At 44.4% G+C, this 27,118-nt stretch overlaps 1 protein-coding gene across 3 annotated transcripts in view; it reads left to right on the forward strand.

Moving 5' to 3' along the window:
- The window catches only part of SLC35F4 (solute carrier family 35 member F4), a 372,785-nt gene that overhangs the window by 329,026 nt on the left and 16,641 nt on the right, over nt 1-27,118 (forward strand). For all 3 annotated transcript variants that reach the window (XM_088456541.1, XM_088456543.1, XM_088456542.1), the window contains one exon: nt 10,341-10,560. In XM_088456541.1, the coding sequence (XP_088312667.1) occupies nt 10,341-10,560 (220 nt within the window). The remainder of the gene's footprint in view (nt 1-10,340; nt 10,561-27,118) is intronic.

Raw genomic sequence — 27,118 nt, forward strand, 5'->3', positions numbered from 1 at the left:
TCCTAGTGCCTAACCCTCCCCCTAGTGCCTAACCCTAACCCTCCCCCTAATGCCTAACCCTCCCACTAGTGCATAACCCTGTCCTATCCCTACCCCTCCCCCTAGTGCTTACCCTAACCCTCCCCCTAGTGCTTACCCTAACCCGCCCCCTAACCCCAATACTTACCATCGGGATGTCAGTGGTCGGGATACTGGCGCCGGGATTCTGACTTGTGTCGGGATTGCAGCGCCAGCATTCTGAGCGCCGTCATCCCGACACCCGGCATCATAACTACATCCTGTGTGGAGGGAGAGCACAATACATAACATTAGTCAGATCATCCAGGAGGGAATAGGGGCATGATCAGTATAGAACTTTTTTTTCAGGCAGAGTGTGCATACGAGTACATACTTACTATAAGTATATAGAGTATGCAACTAGAATACCTATCTTTATCATTGGAACGTATTTATTAAACAGGCGGTAAGATTTTGGGGGGATGGGGGACCCAAAGCATTATTTTTGCACCTGGGCCCATCACTCACTAGTTCCGCCATTGCGATGACGAGCTTTGTATATTTGTACAATGTGATTTAGGGGGTAAATTTACTACACTTCAGATCCTGTGTTTGACCCTGAAATGTTTGCAATACATGATGGTGGATCCAAAAGTCGGTGTCCTGACCATGAATAACAGAGAAATTTAAGTTCAAATGGCATTTCTTTTTTGACATTGTCTTCATTTACCTCAATACACTTCTCCCATCGATGTTCCGACCTCTTGATTCCGTTTAGGAAAAAGTCAGGTGATTGGTCCTAAAACATTGCCACCCGGGACTCAGCTCTACCCGGAATCTCAAAGTTCTGGTATGTTCGATTTTCAGCAAAAGAGAACCACTCACCTCTAATTAGAGATTGTCGGTCATCGCCAATGTTTGGTTTGTGCTTTCCCTTCTGAAATATTTGCTGAAGTCCTTGATTTATTTTCTGACTTTCTTCTGTACTTTGAGCCAAGGCCATATTTTAGGGAGGGGAGCGACAGGGGCATTTGCCAAGGGCCCCCCACACAGTTGTACCCATTTCCCTTTTACTTACTATCTGAAGGTAGTGCATCGTATATGTTGTGTGTACTTATGCAAACAGTTACAACTACTTTGTTAATTATGCACTCCCATAAACCGTATGCACTCCCATAAAACGCCGTTCGCATAATTAGGCACGCCTCGGATCTCCACTCCCCCGTTTTCAAGCACCTTCCCCTGTTACCACCCACAAACGCCTCAATCTGTCACTCAAACTACCTACCTGGCTGTGTTCAAGGAGAGAGAAATTTCTGATCGTAGCGGCTAGTTTGCGAACGCGCATTGCAAACTTTACGCATGCGCAGTATAGCAAACATCGGTGGCGTACGACTGTGCGGCCGCTTCGACCGACTCTGAATGAGGTCCTTAATGCTTCACCTTCAAATGGTTCCATGATCAGGATTTTTTCTTAATTTGAAACAAGTTATTTCTGTAATTTATTATATTTAATATCAGTCATTGCAATATTGCATCTTTAGAATTTATGTGTGTCTCTAAATGTCCTCTCAGTTTTGGAATTCATTAAAAAATAATTTGCAGCACACCCACCACAACCATTTAAATTTCACTGTAATTCCTATATGCCACTGGAATATTTTCATCATACCAGTCCCCTATTGTCTCTTCGGAATTGGTATGTATTACCGCCGGACCTAAGCCCGGCGGATGAAATACAGATGCCGGAAGGCCGGCATATGAAGATCCCGACTGAGGTGAGTATTTACCCTAACCCTCCCCTCTCCCCCCCTAACCCTCCCTTATATGTGCCTAACACTAACCCCCCCTAGTTCCTAACCCTAACCTCCCCCCCCTAGTGCCTAACCCTAACCTCCAACCAGGGGTGCCTAAACCTAACACCCCCTCCCCGCACCCTAAACCTAACCCTCCTGGAGGGGTGCCTAACCCTAACCTCCCCATGGGGGTGCCTAACCTTAACCCCCCTTCCCCTAGCCTAACCCTAACCATCCCGGGGGGGTGCCTAACCCTAAGTTCCCCTGGGAGTCACTAAACCTAAACCCCCCCTCCCACGGCTATGAGCTCCCGATGCTCGGCTTACCTACTTTCGGTATGCCGGGTGTTGGGATTTCGGCATGGGACTAATGATAAGCGTCGGTATTTAGATGCCTATCATTAGTCCCATGCCAGGCTTTCACTGTCAGGAAGCCGGCGGTTGGCATTTTGACCGCCAGCTTCCTGACTACATCCCGTCTCTTCACCTATACAGAATGTAAGCTGCTAGGAACAGGATATTCTATTCTGTTGTGGCATTGATGGATAACTAGGACATTTTACTTAATTGGCCTTAAATTGCAGCATGTTATAAGATCAAGAGATTGCAGATACCTATAACAGCTTATTGGTCAGATGTCAGGATTTATGGTCATTTCAGATAGTAGACAACCACATCTGACCAGTTATTGTCTGACATAATAGTGCTTCCCCGTTCCACACATTCAGCCCATGCGCCAAACTGCCAGGAGCAGGATGCATCAATGAGAAAAATGCGGTCAAACCCCGAAAATGCGGAGTACTTGGTCGCAGTGGGTAACGCCATCTGCCTGATGACGTTACCCACAGAAGCCTATGGGCTTCTATCGTTAGTGAGCTGAGAGAGGGATAGAAATTGGATCCCTCTCAGCACCCCCCGAACAGAAGGACGCCGGAGGGGCTTCTGGGTCATAGACCCGGAAGTCCCTCTCTAGCAAAGGGCCGCTCTTACTGACAGAGTGGTCCTTTGTGGTGATTGTCATGCATAACGGCGTTACCAACGCCGGCATGCATGCGATGACCGGCAGAATGCATCGCGAGTGCAATGCATCATGCATCCCGCCCATGATCTGTCTATTTTGTTTTAAGATGTGTGAGGTTACATCTGACTTTAACCAAGCAGATCAGTCCGTATGGGACTTTTACAGTATTACCCAACACCTGATTACACATGGGTTGGATATGATATGTCGACAGTCATAATGTTGACATGGTAATAATGTTGATGTTGACCATGTCGATATTCATCTTAGAGACAGTGATGAAATGTCAACATATTATAGTCCCTGGTGCCTAGAGGTGACTTACCTGTCCCCTGCTCCCGATGGCTCCAGCAGCTCCAGCGGCATCTTCCGAGTTCCGGCAGTCATGTGACTGTGACTTATGGGTCAGACCCTCAATCCTGTGGCGTTTGTGTGAGTATTTGTCCCCCAAGCCTCAATCTAGTGCCTAACCCGAACCTCCCCCAGCACCGCAGCCTAACCCTAACCTCACCACACAGCCTATACCCTAACCCTCCTGCCCGCAGCCTAATCCTACTGTCGACATTCTGACAGTGTTGACATTTCACCTGTCTACATTCCGAGATTGTCAACACATTGCTTGGTGACATTTTAACAATGTTCCCATCATAACTGTGGTCATTGTGTCAATATTTTGACTACATCTCTCACACATAATTGTATGGGGATCCTCACCAAATGGCTAGTTGGCTACTTGGTGGTGACCTAACTAAGGGAGGTATGAAAAACTGAATACAGTAGCTCCAACTATAGAGCAGATAACACAATTTTCTTTTTGGATGCTGTCAGGCAAATTTACACAGAATGGCCTTTGGTTTAACTGGGATAAATTATAATTTGCCATTACGTGTCAAGAATTGTTAATCTTTTGTAGTGTGTTAGTGGTGATGAATTCCTTTTAGTGATACTAAATAAACACTCCAGGAGGAATGCATCTGTCAGTGGTCAGTTTCTAAGCTGCAAAAGTAAGATAACAGTGACAAACAATTCATCTATACTCAGATATATCTGTTAAATTTTAGCTCGGTGCTTTGTCCGTCTTATTACAGCACCTGATGCTGCAGAGAAAACAGGGTAAGATTTAGGTTTTGGCCTGATTAGGAGATGTATGCTAATGCATTCGCTGCTGCGACCCCACATGCAGCGGCTGTGCCAAACTATGCAAATGCTGTAGCCTACTGGAAATGTTTTTAGACGCCCACCGGTGGCTCTGCAGATCCAAGCAAGTGCATACAAATACACATCCGCCACTGCAGAGCATTCAATAATCGCCCATCTGAGTAGCTCTATGGTCACGCGGAATGGGCACCTGAACTGAGATGGCGAACCACTTGCATACGGGATCGCAGACGCAGACTACAGATTATTGCTGCCACTCCCCGCTACCTTCCTCACTGTCAATAACTTTGCAAAGTAATGCTCACTGCAAGCGGCATTTCAGAGGTATCTTGGAAAGTTCGCAGTGCGACTGTGCTCAGCTGAGTTTGTATTGAAATAGCGTACATCTCTGAATCAGGCCCTTGCAGTTACAGGATCAGGCTGTCTTCTCTGATGTCACTGCCATCCCAATGGCATCCTCAATCTAATGGATCTCCTACATTTCACAATATTATGGGGTTCTCAGAACAGGCCTTTTGTTTGCCAGATTGTGTACTGCTGCATATGCTTGCATTTTTCCTTACATTCATATCCTAGAATTGCATTATGTTCTTCAAATAGCCTTGTCATGTACATGTTAAACAGATATATAATGGACAACATATTTATTAATGTTTGTTTTCCTGTATTATCTGTTACATTTTAGCAGTTCTGCATTGTCATATCTTACTATTGTATTGTTAGAATAAAACTCTGCACTTCTTGTCTCTGCAGCATTGATCTCTTGTTGGCATGACACTTTTTACAGTGCTGCAAATGAACAAGTGTCTGTGTCAGTACCAATTAGCTAACAGTATGTAAAGCTTGTAGACGCTGTAGAAGACCCCTTGTGAAAATAGCGATTTCAACAGGTGAAGTCTGGTGGCAGCATAGCGAGAGAGATACTTTACACTTGTTCATTCTTCTTTTTTTATTTATTTTTACTAGAGATGAGCGGTTCGGATTCTGTGGAATCCGAACCGCTCCGAACATTGGGGATCCGAGTCCACCCGAACCCTGTTCAGGTGTTCACCGCCTGACTCGGATCCCCGTTCGGGGCCGAACGGCGGCCGCCTGATGTCGGATTCTCACTAGAGAATCCGACATCAGGGCTCCTATTGTGTAGGGCAGAGCGCAGTGATAGCGCTCTGCCTACACAGACACAGACACACAGCCGCCAGCGGCAGCTGTGTGTTTGTCACAGCAGCCAATGAGAGTCACACAGACTCTCATTGGCTGCTGTACGGAGGGAGCCGGCTGGAGCTCACACATGAGCTCCGTTTTCCGGCTCCCTCCGCAGCGTGTGACAGCAGAGCGGACGGCGCGGGAGCGGGGAATCAGGTAAGTTTTATTTATTTATTTTTTTTACTTGTCAAAGGTCCGGGGGCGCTACTGGGGGGGTCTGCTACTGGGGGGGCCTGCTACTGGGGGGGGCTATACTACTGGGGGGGTCTGCTACTGGGGGGGCTATACTACTGGGGGGGTCTGCTACTGGGGGGGTCTGCTACTGGGGGGGTCTGCTACTGGGCGTCCATACTACTGAGGGGCCTGCTACTGGGGGGGGGGGCTATGCTACTGGGGGGGTTTGCTACTGGGGGGGGCCATACTACTGGGGGGGGCTTACTACTACTGGGGGGGGATACTACTGGGGGGGCTTACTACTACTGGGGGGGCCATACTACAGGGGGGCCATACTACAGGGGGGGCTACTACTGGGGCAGCCTACTACTGAGGGGGGCCTGCTACTGGGGGCAGCCTACTACTGGGGGGGGCATACTACTGGGGGGGCTATACTACTGGGGGGCCATACTACTGGGGGGGCTGCTAATGGGGGGCATACTACTGGGGGGGCCTGCTAAAGGGGGGCATACTACTGGGTGGCATGCTAATGGGGGCATACTACTGGGGGGGCCTGCTAATGGGGGGCATACTACTGGGGGGCATTCTACTGGGGGCACTGCATAGGGGACCCTACTACTAAGGGGACTGCATAGGGGGCACCACTGCTGGGGGCATTGTGTAAAGAACACCGCTACTGTGGGCATTGTGTAAAAGGGGCACTACTGTGGGCATTGTGTAAAAGGGTCACTACTGTGGGCATTGTGTAAAAGGGGCACTACTGTGTGTCGTAACATAAATAAGAGACACTACTTTATGGTGTAATGTGAATCAGGCCCTACGTGCGGTGTAATGTGAATAAGATTGTGCACTGTGACTCCTTGGGCCGTAGCCCACTATGTAAACAAGTACTGTGACTCTGCTGGCCGTACCCCACTGGGTGGGTGCACTACTTTTCATTTCTGCCACTGCTGTGTGGCAATGTGTCATAGATGTACTTTATACTGTGGTGTCTGTGTCGTTGTGCCGCTGCTCTGTCGCTTAGGAACCAGTCAGCTCACTGCAACCTTTGGCCAATAATGTTGAAAACAATATTATGAGCTGTTATATGGTCTAAATTGACTGGAAATTAATGTTATTGAGGTTAATAATACTCTAGGAAGAAAAAAAAGACCAATTTATGTGATTTTAGCTTTTTTTGTAAATTTTTGTAAAAAAATCCAAATCCAAATCCAAATCCAAAGCCAGTCACCGCAGTTTGGCAAATCCAAATCCAAATCCAAAGCCGGACGACGAATTAGAACCAAATCCAAATCCAAATCCGGCAAAAATGGTCCGGCGCACATCCCTAATTTTTACATATTAATAGGATGAAAAACATTGAATAGAAAGCTGTTGGTTGCATTTGTATCCTATACACACTTACCGCTGATTCCTTTTCGGGAGCAGCCTGCTTCAGGGGGCGGGGCCGGACTGTTGATGTAATTAGGTCCCGCCCCTTTCCTTGGAAAAGTCTGTGATTCGTGGGTCCGCGTGGAGGGGGCAGGGCTAAATTATGCAAATCACATTATTTATCCCCGCCCCCTCAGCGTGGACTTGCAAATTCCCCATTAAGTCTCCCCATGCTGCCCGCTTCACCAGGAGGTGGGCAGCATGTGGGAGATCTGCCTACACTCGGGCGGTGCGGGGGGCTACCCTAAAAATTAGGTAGCATTTAACTTAAAAATTGTGATGCATGAAACTGTTCTGTGGGTTAGAGTTTTTCATTTTTAGTACTGTTTAGAAAAAAAAAAAAAAAACGATTGGTTGCTAATGCTACGTGTAACCCACCTCTCCAATACAGTCAATTGTGGAACACTGGAGAAGATACTGTATATCAAGCCTTCTAAAAAGTGGATAAGTGGAGAAGTTGCTTATAGCAACCAATCAACTTGTACCTATAATTTCATAGGGGGTATATTTACTAAAGTGGGAGTTTTTAGAAGTGGAGATGTTACCCATAGCAACCAATCAGATTCTAGCTATTTTCTTCTAGAAGATGCTAGTTAAATGTTAAGTAGAATCTGATTGGTTGCCATGGGCAACATCTCCATTTCTAAAAACTCTCACATTAGTAAATATACCCCATAGAATTAACTTGATAAATGCCAGCTAGAAGCTGTTTGGTTGCTATGGGAAACTTCTCCACTGTCCACTTCTCCACTCTTTAGAGAACTTGATACATCTCCTCCATTGTTTGTATAAGTTCCACTATCCACATTTTGATAATGTTGACATATTAAAGGAAAACATATTACTTATATAAATAATAAAAACCTTTGGGCGCTGGTCAAAGAACAGAATTCACTTGTATCTGCTCTCTCAATACATCTGTGTGATTTACAATTAAAAAAGCTTGGAACAGAAAAACATTTGAAACCACAATAACATAACAAGTTTCATTTATTTTTAAACTTGTTGTTTTTTTGTGGTTTCAAATGTTTTTATAATGAATGTATTTGTTGGCTTAGTGAATTACTAATCCCTATTACAACTAGCTATCAGTAGTTAATGTGATGTCTGCTACTTCCTGCCCGTATTCAATTAGTTTTGCATCCGCGTTAAAGTTTCGCCTGCCCGACATTCCGCCTACATCACGTGTTTTGGACGCGGAAAGTTATCGTGCGTGCCCCCGCTATTCACCCTTTTCAATTCCAAACTACACGAAAACGGCAAGCCGCGAAGTCGGAACAGGCGGAAAGTGCTGTCAGAAATTAGGAAATCAGCCTGAACCCCAGAAATGGGGAAATCAGCACCTCTCCGCCCACCCCTTTCTGGCCACACACATGGTGCCAAACCCGTCTCTTGCATTTATGAGGTCCATAAATTTTGTTATTGTTATTGATCAGCTTTAACTTGTGGATCAGGATAAAACAAAGTGCAGATTGTAACTTATTTCTAGGAGTTTCCACTACAAAATGATGCAATTTTCATGAAAATCGGTTCAGTAGGTTTTGCGCCAACTTGGAACAAACAGACAGACACAATGTTCTTATTATATAAAAAAAATTAGGGATATGATTTAAAAATTATGGAACATCCCTCTTTTGTAAAATCATGGGGCGTATTCAATTATATGCAAAGTTTACAATGTTCTGTCAGTATGGTTATGGCCAAGTTTATCTTATACTCAATGGAGATGCATAGGAAAATCAGCAATGTTGGCCTACCAGAATACCTATGTTAGTGTGCAACCGAACTTCACTGTGGCACATAGCTGTGAAATGAATTTGCCCCTATAATACTCCTTTCAGACATACTGAGATTCCCGGGATTTTGGCCTGCCTTGGCCATGTACCGATAGCCGACCCTGCAATTGACCATGGAACTTCAGTCCCGGGAAGACTACCCGGGTCATGTCTGAATGGTGCTACCTGGGATTTTACTCCCGGACTGTACCAAGCAAATTTTACATAGGACACTCAGCGATGCTGGAGACCGCTGGCGGGTCTCTGACACAGTGGGTGGCTGGGCCGCGCGCACTCCCACTGGACCACCAGGGCAAATAGGTGGGGGTCGCTATTGTGATTGGCCGGCTGCCTGCTACATGATGATGACATCATCAGCGGCAGCCAGAGAGGGGTCAGCAGAGATGTCGGACATATCCACAATATAAGGTGGAATAGGTGAGGAAAGGGTACAGACGAGGAGTGGCAGAGGGCAGAGGAGAGGCAGGTGCTGTGTAAGAATCTTAAAAACTGAAAATCCCGGCTTATGTCTGAAAGGGGTCTTCCCGGGAATTTCCCAGGTAAAAGCTGTAGTGTGAAAGGGGGGTCTCGACCAAATACCCTGGGAGTTTGCACAGGAGAAAATCCCGGTTCTGAGCAAGAAATTTCCCGGGTCATATGTCTGAAAAGGGTGTAAGTGTTATCGGAGAGCTAAATGAAACTAAAAATGAAGAAATTACACATATACCACTTTCAGACAGAAAATTGCAAAAACCCCGGCTTTTACCCGGCATTTTGCGTCCCAGGTTTTTTGCCATTTTCTGTCTGATACCCCATTCACACAGGAAAATGAAAATACCGGGTAATTCACTTTTACCCGGTAATTTGCAGAACAACCCAGGTTTTTTCCCAATGTGAAAAGGTCAACCCGGGTTGGAGAGGAAAAATCTCAGGCTGTTTAGCAAATTACCAGGTAAAAGTGAATTACCCGGTAATTTAATTTTCAGTGTGAAAGGGGTATATCACCCGGGATTTTAATTTTCAGTGTGAAAGTGGTATTAGAAGATGCACTAAGCAGTGGAGAGAGATAAAGTGGAGAATCATAAAGTACCAACAAATCAGCTCCTAACTGTCATGTTACAGGCTGTGTATGAAAAATGACAGTAAGGAGCTGATTGGTTGGTATTTTATCACTCTCCACTTTATCACTCTCCAAAGCTTAGTACATCGCCCCCTCAGAAAGTGTTTTATAAAAGCAAAAGCATGAATTGGAGCAGGCGGAATAAGGTATATGTTACACAATTTGGGTTGATGTTAGAGATGTGCAGTTCGGTTCTCCAGAAATCCGAATACACTCAAATTTCATGAATCCGGACAGACCCGAGTCGCATTTCTGATCTCATGAGGAGATCAGGATAAATCCGAGTCGCGGTTCTGATCTTCCGATGGTTAGCAATTGGATTTTAAATCCGAATTTAGGTTTTAGATTGCAAAAAATTACATGATTTTAGCTGTTTATAAAATTTTTGAAAACACACAAAACAAATCCAAAACCAAAACGCTTAAGGGTAGTTTTGCAAAACCAAAACGCAAAACGCAACGATGAATCCAGATCCAAAACCAAAACCTGGGTTTAGCGCACATCTCTAGTTGATGTACAGTAGGACACAAGCAACTTAACTGAAATTTTAAAGATATTAGTATATTGTAACAGGGGTAACACAACCACACTAATGTTTGTGTACACCTTTGTAACAGTTTCTGAACACAATAATGAAAAAACATCTTTGTTTTTTTTTTTTCACAGGGAATGTAGTAGAATTTTTGGAGAAGATGGTTTGACGTTAAAGCTCTTTCTTAAAAGGACTGCACCCTTTTCCATTCTATGGACTTTGACTAATTACCTCTACTTACTTGCTCTTAAGAAACTGACAGCCACTGATGTGTCTGCTCTCTTCTGCTGCAACAAAGCCTTCATGTTCCTACTTTCATGGATTGTGCTAAAAGACAAGTTCATGGGTGTACGGGTAAGAACTGAAATTTGTCTTTTGTACTTTATTCACTGTACTGTTATCGTATTAATCCACCCAAATACTATTCAGAAATATGTTATAAATGACATCCTGTTCTTATTGTCCTCATTAGACTAATTGAATCCCTATTTTGAAAAGCGCTCTTCCTGCTGAATAAATTTTAGATCAGTCCTGCACTGACACCTAAAAAGAGATAAAATACACATATACAGTATTATTTAAGCTTAGTAGGGGAGAGACAAACAGCCGAAGCATGTAGGAACGTAATAAACAGCTATGTATGGCCCACAGCGGTATGGGGAAGTCATGCCCTGATATTTGTGTGTGTGTGTATGTATATGTATATATATATGTATCTATGTATCCCTGAGGAAATCCCCAAATATAAGAGGGATGAAACGCGTTGGGAAGCTCCTGTTGTCACCTCACTCATGAGGCAGATAAGCATTTATTAATTTTTTTAATAGTTAGAGTCTATGTGTATATTATATTAAATTGTTATTATTTGGTCTCTGTTTCTCTTTTGTATATATTACAAGCAACTGAAATCCCCCAGAATTTATTTGGCAATCTATGCAAATGTGGAGTAAACTTCCAAATATGTTGGTACAGAAGTACCTTGGGAACTGCATGTGGAATTTTATTTGCATGTTTGCAGAGGTTTTTGCACTATATGGTGACATCACTGTCACATGGTTATTTTTTTCACTTATCTACTTTTGTGCATGAGAGCACTTGCTAATATTAATCAGATTTACACTACATATATATATTTTCTTTTTTTCCATGTTTGATTCATATATGTCGTAATTCGAAACAAGGACATTAGGAGACCTTGGAACACATGGATTGCGTATCACTTTGAGACATACTACACAAAAGACGCTGATTCTTACCCTTAATTTACTAGATAGATAGATAGATAGATAGATAGATAGATAGATAGATAGATAGATAGATAGATAAATAAAGGGACTGTGGGGATGTTCATCTGCCATTTTGAAACTAGCACGTGTAAGCAAAAGGAGGAAGAATTGCTGACTGTCAGTATTACAGAGTCGACATCCAGGGGATGCACCTTTCAATTAAATTAGATTTATTAGGGAAGATAAAGATAATTGAACAGTCTTTCCGCATTAACTTTTCTCTATAATAAGACTTCCCAGGTAGGACTCTGCAATTTTACTATATTCTACATAATTATATAGAGAACACGCACTGGGGAGAAATAATCGCTCCTTGTGAGATTCTAAAACCTTATTTTTAATGTCTCTCCTGAATACATATGATTCTCAAGATAATTTAAAAAAGCCCCCCCCACACACACACACATAGCAAAATATATTTGCACGCTGACAAAAAAATGGGCGTGGTCACATACCGAAGGGGCATGGCCACTGAAAATGGAGCGTGCCAACATGACACGCCATCCATTTCTCGTCACTCTGGGAACATTTCCATTCCATATACACCTTACCTATACGGTGGTTTCTCACTATGTGGAACCTCTGAAGAAATGTTGGCGTCTTCAGTCGGTATTCCCTATTCATGTAGGTCACATCGTCCGGAAGATGCCTGTTTGTGTAGGAATATTAACAAGGTCATCACCATACAACAGCAGTTCAACTAGACTCGTTCCACCTGTGTAATTTCCTTCCCCCTGTGTCTCTCAGCCACACAACCTCCCCCTGCATCGTCTCTCAGCTCACCATCACCTCCCCCCTGCGTCATCTCTCAGCCACACCATCACCTCCCCCCCTGTGTCATCTTCCAGCACACCAGCACCTCCCCCGAGTTGTCTCTCAGCACAACTTCGCCTCCCCCCCTGCATTGTCTCTCAGCCACATCATCGCCTCCCCCCCTGCATCATCTTTTAGCTATATCATTGCCTCCACCCCCGTGTCATGTCTCAGGACACCATCACCTCCCCCCTGCGTTGTCTCTCAGCCACACCATCGCCTCCCCCCTGCTTCATCTCTCAGCCACACCTTCGCCTCCCCCTTGTGGCATCTCTCAGCACATCATCGCCTTCCCCCTGCTTCATCTGTAAGCCACAACATTGCCTCCCTATTGTATCATCTCTCAGCACATCATCACCCTCCCCACATCGTCCCTCAGCCATGCCATCACCTCCCCCTGCATCATCTGTCAGCCACACCATCACCCTCCCCACATTGTCCCTCAGCCACGCCATCACCTCCCCCTGTGTCATCTCTCAGCACACCATAGCCTCTGCCCTGCATCACCTCTCAGCACACCATCAACTCCCCTTTGCATCATCTTTCAGCCACACCATTGCCTCTCCCCCCTACATTGTCTCTCAGCCACACCATCGCCTCCCCCTGAGTCTTCTGTCAGCACACCATTACCTCTACCCTGTGTCATCTCTCAGCACACCATCACTTCCCCCCTGCATCATCTCTCAGCAACACCATCACCTCCCCCGTGTCATCTCTCATCCACACCATCACCTCCCTCCTGTATCATCTCTCAGCCACACCATCACCTCCCTCCCTGCGTTGTCTCTCAGCATACCATCATCTCCCCTTGCATTGTCTCTCAGCACACCATCAGCTCTCTCCCTCATCATCTCTCAGCCACACTATCTCCTCCCCCTCTGTGTCGTGTCTCAGCCACACTATTGCCTGCACCCTGTGTCTTCACTCAGCACACCATCACAGATACACACACACTGACACAGACACACACACTGACACAGATACAAACACACAGACACACAACTCTTTCACACAAATGCAGCCAGCCAAATAAATACATTGCTGACATCAATTGTTTTTGAAAGTCACCCTCCCCCTCCGCGGCACCCCCCCCCCCCAAAAAAAAAATTAATACACACCTGGGTGGTCCGGAGTGGAGAGAACGCCAGGGAAGGAAGAATCACCCTGCCATCCGGCAGCAGCTATCAGGATAGAGAATGGGAAGACTGCCTGGGAGGGGCTGTGTACTTCTGCTGCAGCTCCCCCTACAGTCATCTCCAGCAAGCACCAGCACGACACTTGCCTGCTCGTTAGTGATCAGTCTTCCCCCTCTGCTGGGCCTACCACAGCATCCAGGGCACATGCCCTGCTCGACCCCACCCTTTTGTGGTGCTGGTCTCTGTCCGTATTATATATTATAAGGGCACAGTCGTGCCCTTATATTAAGGCTGCATCTAAAAAAACGTATTTCCCCATAGAGAATTCTGGAGGGGGGGGCAGGGTGTTCAAGGGGCTACACCTCAAAATCTATTAGAGGTACGGATCTGAAATTTGGCATGGCCGGGTAGAACTGTTACTGGGTGCTGCATGCCAAATTTCAGGACAAAAACATAAAAAATTAGGACATGGGAGTAATCTAAAGCTCCAACTGTCACTTTTTTCTGACATTCTCAATTAGGGCCACTTTTCTGCTATAGTCTATGGGGGATATTTGGGAAGGTATAACTCAGGGTAGGGGTGGAATTTAGACTTGGGGTTTGTTGTTAGGTAGCTATTGTGACAGGGTACGTGCTTTTGTGGTTCAGGTAAATTAGAAAGTTACAGTTTTTAAACTATTACCTCAAGAATGCGCTATTGTAGAGATAAGACTTTTCAACTCAGTAGGAGCCTCCAGCAAGTGTAGTCATAGTGGCTTCACTTGGTTGCAGCAAGATGGCCACCATTTGCAGTAGTGGGGGCCGGGAAGCCGGCGTTTGCTGCGGCCAGGATGCAAGGAAGAGGGGGTAGGGGCTAGCAGGCATTAGCTGGGGCCGGGAACCGGTGACGGTAGCGGGCGTTAGCGGCGGTGGTGCAGGCGGTGGTGGTGCAGGCGTTAGGACCCGGGGGAGGTAGCAGCACACAGATACAGGCTCGGATCTGAAAATTCCGTGTTACCTGCATCAGTGTTTAAAAAAGCAAACACAGAAGCACAGACGGGTCAGTGAGACCCGTTTATGCTTCCGTGTTTAAAAATAAAAACAGTGTAATAAAAAAATGGCGTGGTCCCCTCCCCAAAAAACCAACCAACCCCGGTCTATGGAGCCCCAGTACTGGTTGTGCTAAATACAGTGGACAAACGATGTAGGGGTCCCCCGAATGAAGCACAACCAGCACCAGGCTTTTCAGAACCAGTCCTGGTTGACAAAATACGAGGGACAAATGCTGTAGGGGTCCCCCTTATTTAGCGCAACCAGCACTGGGCTCTGAGTCGGTCCTGGTTCTGACAATACAGGGAGGGAAAAAATGCATAGGGCCCCCCCTGTATTTCCCAGAACCAACACCGGACCCTTTCTAAAACAGCCACAGCCACGGGAGCCCTTTCACCGGGCCCCCCAGCCGAAGCATCACCCGTGACTGGTAGTCAGCCCAGGGCGAGGATCCCAGCGCAGTTGGGGACCCCCCCTTTAATGGGGTCCTCCCTCTCCAGGGCACCCCAGGCCCAGGCTGATAGCCCGGGGCTATCCCCAGAAACCCTCGGCGGTGGGTGCTGGGTTGATTTGTGTTGTGTTGTACTACTACTCCTGCAACTTCCCAAGTACTAGTGTAGTGTAGTACTATTAGTGTGACTGGTGTCACCTCCAAAATAGAAATATCCATAACTGAAAATAACACAGTGGCCGAAGAACAAAATGTGTGTTCATAGAAGAATCCAGAGGAGAGTCCAAGGGTGTCCATGTGCGGCATGTGTGTGTCAGACAGATCACATTTTTAAACTGTGATAAGTTCTGTGCAGCATCCTCCCTCAATTTCTAAATCATGTGAAAATGTGAGGGTGAGTAGTATTGAGGAAGATTTACAAATAGAGGTTGTATATTTAAATGTTAATCCGCAACAGAATGATGATGATAATTGTGTATCTGACGATTAGATGATGATGATGATGACTGTGCTGTACGTGAAAAAGATGATAATGAATGTCTCAAAGTAAGGCAGTCACCAGTGGTCCAACCTCATGCCCATGATAAGCGCATTGTTATTATGACTGGCCTAAAGACCAAAAACTCCACCTCTCAGGTGGTGGAACTATTTCTATCCCAACCCAGACAATGTTTGGCAAGCCATCTGTAGCCTTTGTGACACCAAAAGAAGTCACGGTAGGAATGTTAACCATCTTGGCACCACCTTGCTGATATGTCATTTGCAGAGTGATCACCCAAAGAACCTTGTGGGAAAGGAAGGTGGCTTATAGTACAACAATGCAGGCAATCTATCTCAAACACAGACAATAGACATCAGCCTTTGGACAATATTGATGAAAAATTAAACTATTGAAAGTTTTGAGGTGTTCATTGATAAAACTGTCTGTTAAAGACTGTAAATAAACACCAATGATAGTAATAAGAATATAAGAACAAATATAAAAAAAACTACAAATTACATGATTCTACCTATTCTTGACCATTTTTAATGAAAGCCAAAACCAAAACACACAAGTGGTTACAGCGCCAAAACCAATACCAAACCAAAACACAGGGGTTAGTGCACATCTCTAATATAATATAATGGGCCTTATTCAGAGGTGCACGCAATCCACATTCAAAGCTGATGTTCATGCAGCAATTATTTCCATCTGGGCATGGGCAGAGAATTCAGAAAGCCCCTACGGCGTAGGTGTTAGAGTGTGCGCACAAAGGTGCTGTTGCGATTGGGAAAGACATGAGTCAGATATGGGAAGGTGAAATGATGGGTGTTCCTGGGCGGTGACTGGTAGGTGGTCAGAAGTGACCAGTCTAATGGGCGTGTTATGGGAGTGTCGCGGGCATGTCAGTGTAAGCGTCTGCATTCCCAAACGCACAGTCACAGAAGCTATGTTCAGAGAAGCTCAGCGGTGCAAAGGTTGATGGTGCAGCAATGGTGGCATCTAAAAAATCACCGGCAGTGTTATAGGGTGCAGAAATGCGTGTCCCGGTGCTTGCGCACTCAGAGCCACGTTACTACACCCAGGGCCATAGAGAGCTTGTCCAAGCCATGGTAATGCGCACGCTCATCAGCCAGGGGAATTCCAGTGGGGGGCACGATCAGTGCGATCACTCCCCAACAGGCAGAGGAGACTGCTCCTGCGCTCAGCAAAAGCAGCCTTCCTGGACAAACCTGAACCCAACACACAGCAGCATGTGCTCAGCTGGGGAGAGAAGCTGCTGCTGCTGACAGAAAGAGCCGGGCCCCTCCAACAAGCTCAGGCCTGGGTAATTAGTAACCCTCCCCCTCTCTGCACCACTGACTACACCAAAGGAGGCTAATACTAGCATTTGCATATTATAGCAGCAGCAGCAAGTACAAGTGGGGTAAGTGCAGGCAACACAGAGGGGTAGATATACTCTCCTTCTGGTTCACAAAGCTGCCGATGATTTACTTCTTTGACAGATGGATTCAAAGGGCAATGGTAATTAATGCTAATCACGCTTGTTTAGCATTCATTATTATTGCCCTTTGAAAACCATTGATCATGTAAACCCGACAGATAGTAAATCTACCACAAATGCTAACAATGTAACATAATTAGTATTGAATGCGATTCAAAGCAATGGAGCTGATGCAGAGCCTGGCCTACACTAAGGTTGCATAGAGCAAATATGTAATATTGCCTCATACAGTACATGCCCAGAAAGCAGAACACACTTGTGATACTGGTTACAATTTGCTTATTTAAATAGCTGTCACCTTTAACACTGCGCACTTGCACCAGCCCTATACTTGGTGCAAGAGATCCATCGCGCAGCCCACAATTCTACCGATACACCCATGACATGTCCTCACTTAACTCAGCCTATGTGCGATTACTCCCTCACTGCCCAGTTATGCCCATTTAGTCGCAGGTGGACTTGCGAATGAGAAGCGTTTGGCTCTGACATGCCTATAGATGTATTCTGATTCAGAGCATGCGCAGTGCTAAAAATAGCAACAGCCATCTGCAAAACAGATTTGCTTACATCTCTGAGGTGACCCCGAATTGTCTCATGCCTCTTTAAATGAATAGAACAAAATATACCATAAATATAACTTTTCTGTAACACTAATTAAAATACATGGGTTATTTTTCATAATTTTTTTCCCATTAAATACGTCAGTTAATAAATCTTATTTAGCATATAAAGTAGGGCTCATTTAGAGATGGCATGTCAGTGGCTCACTGGCCCATCATAAATAAGCAGACAGTCCTCACTATCATGCCAGCTTGTTCTTTGGTTTAGGGGAAGATAAGCTCTCTCTCTCTTTTCAATGTCTGAGCAAAGAGGAAAATATCACAGGTCACTGGTCCCAGCCACAAGATTTATCTCCCACACTTTAATTTCTTTTCATGCCGGTATTTTAGTATCGCCATAGGCAAATGACCAACTTGCACAGGAATTGAGTGGATATATATGCGGAACTCTACTGTTTCCTGACATTACTGTTGTTCTGTTGCCAAACCCAGACACAATCAACTAAATAATGATTACAAGAAGAATATTAACTCCTTCAAAGTCAGAAATAGTTTACACCAATGGGTGTAACTACCATAGGTGCAAGGGATGTAGCTGCAATGGGGCCCAGAGCTGAGGGGGCCCATCTTCCTTGTCAAAGTTGCATGTGTTGTAGTATACACTTTTCATATTTCACCATTGGATCGTACTGTACATAGAGGCCCTTACAAATATTTGCTATAGAGCCTTCAAATACCTAATTACATCCCTGTTTACATCTCTATAATCACTGAGTTGGTTTAGCTGGGAATCACTTTTTAATATGTTCATCTACTCAAATCAATTTGATGTTATTGGGGATCATATACCGGTTTCTCTTTCAATATATACTATATGGACAATAGTATTCGGACACCTGACCATTACACAAACAAGGACTGTAATGACATTGTATTCAAATACATATAATTTAATATGGAGTTGGTCCCCCTTTTGCTATAACAGCTTCCACCCTTCTTGGAAGGCTTTCCACAAGATTTTGGAGTGTCTCTGTGGCAATTTGTGCCCATTCATTCTGTAGAGCATTTATGAGGCCAGGCACTGATGTTGGACGAGAAAGCCTGGCTTTCAATCTCCGTTCCAGTTCATCCCAAAGGTGCCCGATGGGGTTGAGGTCAGGGCTCAGTGCAGACCAGTCAAGTACTTCCACACAAAACTCATCAATCAATGTCTTTTTGTCCTTGCTTTGTGCACTGGGCCACAGTCATGTTGGAATAGAAAAGGGACTTTCCCAAACTGTTGCCACAAAGTTGGAAGCATAGCATTGTCCAAAATGTTTTGGTATGCTGAAGCATTAAGATTACCCTTCACTGTAGATAAGGGGCCTAGCCCAAACCCTGAAAAACAGCCCCATACAATTATCCCTCCTCCACCAAACTTCACAGTTTGCACAATGCAGTCAGGCAGGTAACGTTTTCCCGACATCCGGGACTTGGTGATGTAAGGCTTGCATGCAGCTTGGCCATGGAAAAATATTCCATTAAGCTCCTGTCACAGTTTTTGTGCTTACATTAATACCGGTGGAAGTTTGGAACTCTTCAGCTATGGAATCAGCAGAGCTTTGGCGACTTTTACGCACCATGCTCCTTAGCAGTCATTGACCCCTGATAACGGCAGACACCAAAACAGCTGTTGGGACAATGTGCTGGGTGTGATGATAGACCCCAGTATTCACGGCTTATGCTGGACATGTAATGTATGATATGCTGAAGGCTTCTGACATGCTGCTAAAAACAGTGCTGCTGTGAAATAACTATTGTGGAGATTACATTGATGGCAATTTGGAGAAAGTGTGCTGGTCTTAATTCTTATACCTGAATATTTTATTCTTGGTATATCAACAGAGGTAAAAATATAAACAATTTACAATACAAATCAATACATAAATTAAATAGCATAAAACAACTTTTAGTAAACCTGCCCCAGTACAGAAGGATAGATGTTGTATTTCTATGTGCATTTCTGTTGTATGCTTGTCTGTTCAAACATCACACACACAGGCAAGATTGTAACCCTTTACTGTGAACAGTACATATAAATTTCATAACCAGGAAGAAGATATGAGAGTACATTACAATAATACAGTATACAAATACTATACAGTAATAGTTTAGGAGACAGCACCACCTACTGTCCTTCCATTATAATCACTCAAGTAATACTTATCCTGCAGCTGATGCTACAATAAATTCTACGGTATATCTTATGTTACAACAAACTCACAGGGGTAAATTTTCTAAAGTGAAAGTTTTTAGAAGTGGAGATGTTACCCATAACAACCAATCAGATTCTAGCTATTATCTTCTATAAGGTGATAGTTAAATGTTAAGTAAAATCTGATTGGTTGCTATGGACAACATCTCCACTTCTAAGAATTCTCACTTCAGTAAATATACCCAACAGTGTTCTATGTGAGCACAATACATAGTGCATATCTGTGTATCAAAAAATGTACTGTTTAACTCCGCCCCATCCCCTTCAGGAGGGGACACCATTTGTATCCACTGGAGAAACTTCCAGTTTGACAAGATAATCCATGCACCTCCGATATAAATGGATGGATCCCACAATGCCAGCAGAGATCAGGTACAGAAGGAAACGGCATGTGGGGCTGTGCTACCATCTGGAAAGGAATTTATAGTGGGTCTCTATAACAGGTGTATTTTGGGAACTAACGTGCATGAATTAGGACAGGTTTTTTCCATTGGGAATCCCCATGAATAACTGGATAATATTGATCCATCCCAACCAAAACACTTTCAAAGCCCTCTATTCTCTTGATCACATCTGACAATCTAAAGCATAGAGAGAACACTGAACCCACCCAAATTTTGCATAACCGAGTCATTCTGACAGGGGGTTTGGTTTCTCCAACCAGACTCAGAATCCAAAACGAGGCAAAACTTGCCAGCGTTAGTTCTCGCGGGTTTTGGATTCAATTAAATTCCTGCCCTTGTGATTGTGGCCACCATTTCACACAGGATTCTGGAGGGTTAGGGTGTGTGCGGCAGACTGCAGTGTGACTGTGACTCGGTGGGCTACTGTGTGTCATACTCAGTGTCACTGTGTGTGACTGTCAGTTTGTCATCACCAATTCACCAGTGATTAAGGGCTGTACAGGCTACTGTGTGTCACACTCTGTCATCATCACAACAGTAAAGGTCTGTATGCTACAGCACTGTCATTATCATTAGGCAAAACCATCATTATAAAAAAAAATAAACGTGTGTGTTGTGTGTTCAGGTCAGCACAGGTTCAGGCACTGTAGTTAACAAATAACTTTCAGTGGGTGAAGTGCCCAATTAATAAGATCAGTGCTGTGTGACGCAGTTTGAAATTGTCATTTGTTTAAAAAATATACTTTTTTTTTTATTTAAAACTTGTGTATTCACTGGGCAGAGCGGTGTAAATGTTATAAAATAACGTATAGTAGGTGCACTTCACCGTTCATATCAGCGATGTGTGTAGTTGTCATTTATTAAAAAAAGTTTTAAAAAAATAAGAATGTTTTTGTTTTAAACTATTGTGTTCACTGGGCTGTAAACGTAAAAATAAATAACATATAGTAGGTGCATCCCAACGTTAATATCATTGCTGTGTACAGTTGTAATTTCTTCCAAAAGTTAAAAAAAATACTCTTTTAAAAAAAACAAAACAAACTTGTGTGTTCACTAGACAGTACACTGTAAACATTAAAAAGTAACGTACAGTAGGTACAGTCTACCGTTACTGTCAGCACTGTGTGACTTGCAGTGTAAACGTTTTTTAATAAAAGTTGTATGTGCTCAGGACCAGGCAGTGGCACTGTGTTACAATAAAGCTAAGTAGATACCGTGCCTCCATGTTAATAATATAAGCGCTGTGAGACTTGCAGTGTGAAGTGGTTATTCTAACTAGAAGCTGCATATTGTAACTAGTGCTTTGCAATCACTCAGATCAGCTGTTTGGATTTTAAAACGTATGTCTTACATTTCTGCATAATGGAATTTATTTCTGTTAGCAAAGATTTAGATGTAATTACTTGATTGCATTTTGTATTACTTGGGTGGGGGATGTTGTTCAGTGATGCCTAGTTTATGGTAGGATACTGCTTGTGTTTACACAAACCCAGTGCCAAATTTCTTCATTGATTAGTTAGCATTTGTGTTCAGCATGTCTCAATCAGACTTTCTTTAAGTTTAGAATCAGTATAGAGGCAGCCGTGGATGACGATGGCAGCCGTGTATTATAAGCACTAAGGGCCTTATTCAGAGCCGCTCGTAAGCGGCCGCTCGTTCGCACAACTGCGCATGCGTATGGGTCGTAATGCGCATGCGCCAACCAGTCAGTGCGGTCGGAAATCGAGCACTCGCAAAATAGCGAGTGCCTGCTAATTTGAGTGACAGGATGAGGCGTTTGTGGGTGGTAACAGGGGAAGGTGCTTGAAAATGGGGAGTGGTGATCCGAACGCAGGCGTGCCAAACGGTCAAAACGGGCATTTTAAGGGTGTGCATAATTAACAAAGCAGCGTCATCGGCCACGTCACTTGGTTGTCTCTTAGCCTGAACTGTTCGCATGATTGCGGTAGGAAAATCCTACCACAAGCACTGCGAGCAGTTCAGACGCCTTTCGATGTACTCGATTAATCTAATAAATAGCGGAGATCAGGTAGGATGTGAGCGGCCAGGAGGCGTCTTTACAAAATAGCGAGCGCATGTTTCGTTCACTCGCTCAGACGTAGAGGCGTCAACAGACCGCAAAGAGCGAGCGCTCAATTTAAATAGCCGGCCCCTTTATCTGAACGAGCGAGCACAAATAGCATCCGGCTCTGAATCAGGCCCCAAGTGTGTTATAACACAAAGTGTAATTTATATAACAGTTAAAAAACAGTTGAACAAACATTGAACAACATCTACGACAAGGTAATTACAATATCATTCCTTACCAGTAGTTTGTGTGTTGTACATTTTTGAGTGTTTTGAAAAAATGTATCAGAAACTTCTATTAATGATCTCACTCCATGGAATCATCTCTAAGACTACTACATCCTTTACTCTCCCTGCAGCTCATCCTTCTGTACATATTGCTGCCTCATTACTTTCCTCTCCTCTTACAAACACATATGAGCTTTTAACTTATCTATACACATTGACAATAACATCCACAACCTCTTGCCATAAAAAACATTCAGACAAATCCCACAAATATATTTATATCTCGCTCCTGTTGCTTCTATTAGCTGGTGACATATCTCCTAATCCAGGCCCAACCCACATTCCACACCCACAACGAACTATAAATCCAGCTAACCTCATAAACATTGCGTGCCTCCCTTCATCCTCCAAGTCACTAAAATGTGCCTTATGGAATGCACGCTCTGTCTGCAACAAACTAACATCCATCCATGACCTCTTTATTTCAACCAACCTCAACCTTCTGGCAATAACAGAAACATGGCTAACACAATCAGACACTGTCTCCCCTGCTGCACTTTCACATGGTAACCTACACTTCTCACACACCTCCAGGCCTAGCAATTGTAAAGGAGGTGGGGTAGGAATATTACTCTCCCAATCTTTCACATTCACAGTTCTCCCACAGGTACCTTCACTTACATTTACATCATCTGAAGTACATTCTATCAGGACTTTCACCCCTTTCTCTCTGCGAGTTGCTGCTATCTACTGCCCACCTGGGCCACCGCAACAATTTCTGGAACATTTTTCAGCCTGGCTCCCTCACTTCCTATCCTCAGACATCTCCACCATCATTATGGGTGATTTCAATATCCCCATTGACAGTCCACAATCTCCTCATGCCTCCAAACTACTCTCTGTAACCTCCTCTCTTGGCCTCTCCCAATGGACTGACTCCTCTACTCATAAGGAGGGCCACTGCCTTGATCTTGTATTTACCAGACTTTGCTCAGTTTCTGATTTCACTAATTCTCCTTTCCCTCTCTCAGATCACAATCTTATCACCTGCACACTTTCCTCCATTACATCAACCTCAATGTCAGTGAAATCAACCAAACCTCCTAAAACCCGCAGAAATATGAATGCAATTAACTTTCAACAACTATCTACCTCTCTACAACAACGACTCTCACCAATTTCTGCACTCACTTCTCCTAAGACTGCTGCATCACACCTAAACCAGATTCTAGTAAAAGCCCTCGATGAAGTAGCTCCAGCTACCCATCACACACCACGTAGACTTAGACGTCAACCGTGGCATTCTAACTTAACAAGGCATCTACAAAAACTCTCACGTAAAGTAGAACATCAGTGGCGAAAGTCTCGCACTCCACGTGACTTCCTCACATATAAGTCTATCTACAACTCTTATCGTACTGCTCTGGACACTGCCAAGCAAACATATTTCCAATGTCTTATCTCTGCTTAAGCCTCTAACCCCAAGCGACTTTTTAATACATTTAAACTGCTTCTTACCCCTCCCTCACCCAAGCCACCTGCTACTATCTGTGCACAAGATCTTGCCTCCTATTTCAAGGACAAGATTGATAATATCCGAAATGAATTGTTATTCTCTTCCTCAGCTAGTGACCTAGTCAATTCCCTACATGAACCCTCTGGCACATTCTCTTCATTTGACCCCACAAACGAAGATGAAGTATCTACACTCTTCTCATCCTCCTACTCTATTACCTCTCCTCTAGATCCTATACCCACAAATTAGTAAAGCTCTGTCTCCTCTGCTCATCCCAACCCTAACTAAAATCTGTAATCTCTCTCTTTCTACTGGCATCTTTCCATCACTGTTCAAGCATGCAGTGATTACTCCCATTCTGAAAAAACTAAATTCTGACCCTAACACTCTCTCAAATTACCGTCCTATCTCCCAGCTCCCATGCCCCTCCAAGCTACTGGAGAGACTTGTCTACACCCGCCTCACACACTTTCTTAACACCCACAATTTATTGGACCCACTTCAGTCTGGCTTTCGTTCCCAGCACTCCACAGAGACAGCACTGACTAATGTAGTAAATGATCTGGTCACTGCCAAGGCTAAAGGCCATTACTCACTCCTAATTCTTCTAGATCTCTCTGCTGCTTTTGACACTGTTGACCACTCTCTTCTTGAACAAACATTACAATCCCTAGGTTTTAAGGACATAGCTCTTTCTTGGTTCTCTTCCTACCTATCTGATTGCTCTTTTTCTGTTAATTTTTCTGATTCTGCCTCCTATTCGCTACCTCTATCAGTTGGAGTACCGTAAGGCTCTGTCTTAGGTCCTTTGCTATTCTCAATCTATACCACTTCTCTTGGCAAACTAATCCGCTCTTTTGGATTTCAGTACCATCTGTATGCGGATGATACTCAAATCTACCTATCCTCTCCAGATTTATCACCATCTGTATTGGTCCGTGTCACTGAATGTATTTCTGCCATTTCATCATGGATGTCATCTCGCCACCTGAAACTTAATATTTCTAAAACATAATTAATTATATTTCTACTGGCCAATAACAGTTACCAATCTGATCTCTTTATCACTGTTGATAACTCAACAATCCACCCCACCCCACAAGCTCGCTGCCTTGGTGTCATCCTTGATTCTGAACTGTCCTTTGTTCCCCACATTCAATCTGTCTCAAAATCATGTTACATACATCTAAAAAACATATACAAAATTCGACCATATCTCACACAAGACACTGCAAAAACTCTAATCCATGCACTCATTATTTCCCGCATTGACTATTTCAATAGTCTCCTTACTGGTCTTCCCAAAAACAGGCTATCGCCCTTACAATCCATTATGAATGCAGCTGCGAGGCTTATCTTCCTTGCCAAACGTTCATCGTCTGCTGCCCCTCTCTTTCAGTCCCTCCATTGGTTGCCTGTTTTCTACCGTTTTCAATACAAAATACTGTTACTTACACATAAGGCCATTAACCGAATTACACCAACATACATCTTTTCACTCATCTCAAAATATCTCCCAACCCGACCTCTCCGCTCAGCACAAGATCTGCGTTTCTCATCCCCTCGCGTTACTTGCTCCCATTTACGGTTACAGGACTTTCTTCGGGCTGCACCCACTCTATGGAATGCCTTACCACGCACAATAAGACTTACCTCTAGTCTTCAATCCTTCAAGCGTTCCCTGAAAACTCACCTCTTCAGACAAGCTTATCAGATTCCAGAACTGACCACATAACCTTCATAGCTTCCATGTCTTATTACATCCCCTCTCACAGTCCACACATAACCTCACATATTGTCTTTCCTTCACATACCCCTGACATTTGGCCGACATTCCTGTGTGACTGGATCATGCAGCCCACCAAGAAACTCTGCATTCTGGCTGGACCAAATTGCAATATATATAGCACCTATCCTTGTGTATCAATGCCTATTTCCCTATAGATTGTAAGCTTGCAAGCAGGGCCCTCTTACCTCTATGTCTGTCTGTTATTACCCTGTTTTGTTCTATAAATGTTTCCAATTGTAAAGCGCAATGGAATATGCTGCGCTATAGAAGCAACTGTTAATAAATAAAATAAATAAATAAGTGGTTGTGATTTGATAAAAAAAAAACAAAAAAAAAACTTTTTTTAATAAAAGTTCTGTGTGTTCAGGACCAGGCAATGACACTGTGTTATCATAACGCTCAGTAGGTGTCGTGCCACTGTGTGTAAATCAGGGGTGGGGAACCTTTTTTCTGCAAAGGCCATTTTGATATATATAACATTATTCGCGGGCACGGTGCAGGGCAACAATTGCCAGTGATTACACCAATGCCCGGAGAATCCTGAGGAAGCTCAGGGGAGCTGTAAGTGTAAGGGCAGCGGTGTGACCATCTGAAGCATCCTAAGGACACTCCAGGTGGCACTGCTGCACATATTCTGGCTGTAGTGTGCCATTCTAGGAACCCTGTTAACTAGATGAGGCTAGCAGAAAAAAGCTCAGAGGGCCAGACCACATGATTCCGAGGGCCTTATACATCCCCCAGGCAGGAGGTTCCCCATCCCTGGTGTAAATAATATAAACGATGTGTGACTTACAGAGTAAAGTGATTGTAATTTGATAAACAAATTAAAAACTTTTTCTTTTTTGTGTGTATGTGTGTGTGTGTTCAGGGCCAGGCAGTGGCACTGTTACCTATGTTCTTATTTGAAAAATGGGGGGGGGGATTGCCAATGCTCTTTCTGGCCCAGGGAACCAAAAAGTCTAATTATGGCTCTGTGCCATTTAAACTGAATGCTCTGATGGGGATGAGAGGGGCCGTAATGAGGGGTGCTGTGAGGGGCTGCGATGAGAGATGAGAGGGGCTGTGATGAGGGTTGCTGTAAGGGGCTGTGATGAGGGTGTCTGTGAGGGGCTGTGATGAGGGGGTCTGTGAGGGGCTGTGATGGGGGGTTATGATGGAAGGGCAGTGATGAGGGGGATGAGAGGGGCTGTGATGGAGGGGGCTGTGAGGGGCTGTGATGAGGGTTGCTGTGAGGGGCTGTGATGAGAGGGGGTCTGTGAGATGCTGTGATGAGGGGGATGAGGGGAGCTGTGAGTGTCTGTAATGAGGGTTGCTGTAAGGGTCTGTGATGAGGGGTCTGTGAGGGTCTGTGATGAGGGGTGCCTTGAGGGGCTGTGATGAGGGTTGCTGTGATG

The sequence above is a fragment of the Taudactylus pleione genome, unplaced genomic scaffold (genome assembly GCF_031769625.1).
Source record: "Taudactylus pleione unplaced genomic scaffold, aTauple2 ptg000707l, whole genome shotgun sequence".
Taxonomy (NCBI): Eukaryota; Metazoa; Chordata; class Amphibia; order Anura; family Myobatrachidae; genus Taudactylus; species Taudactylus pleione.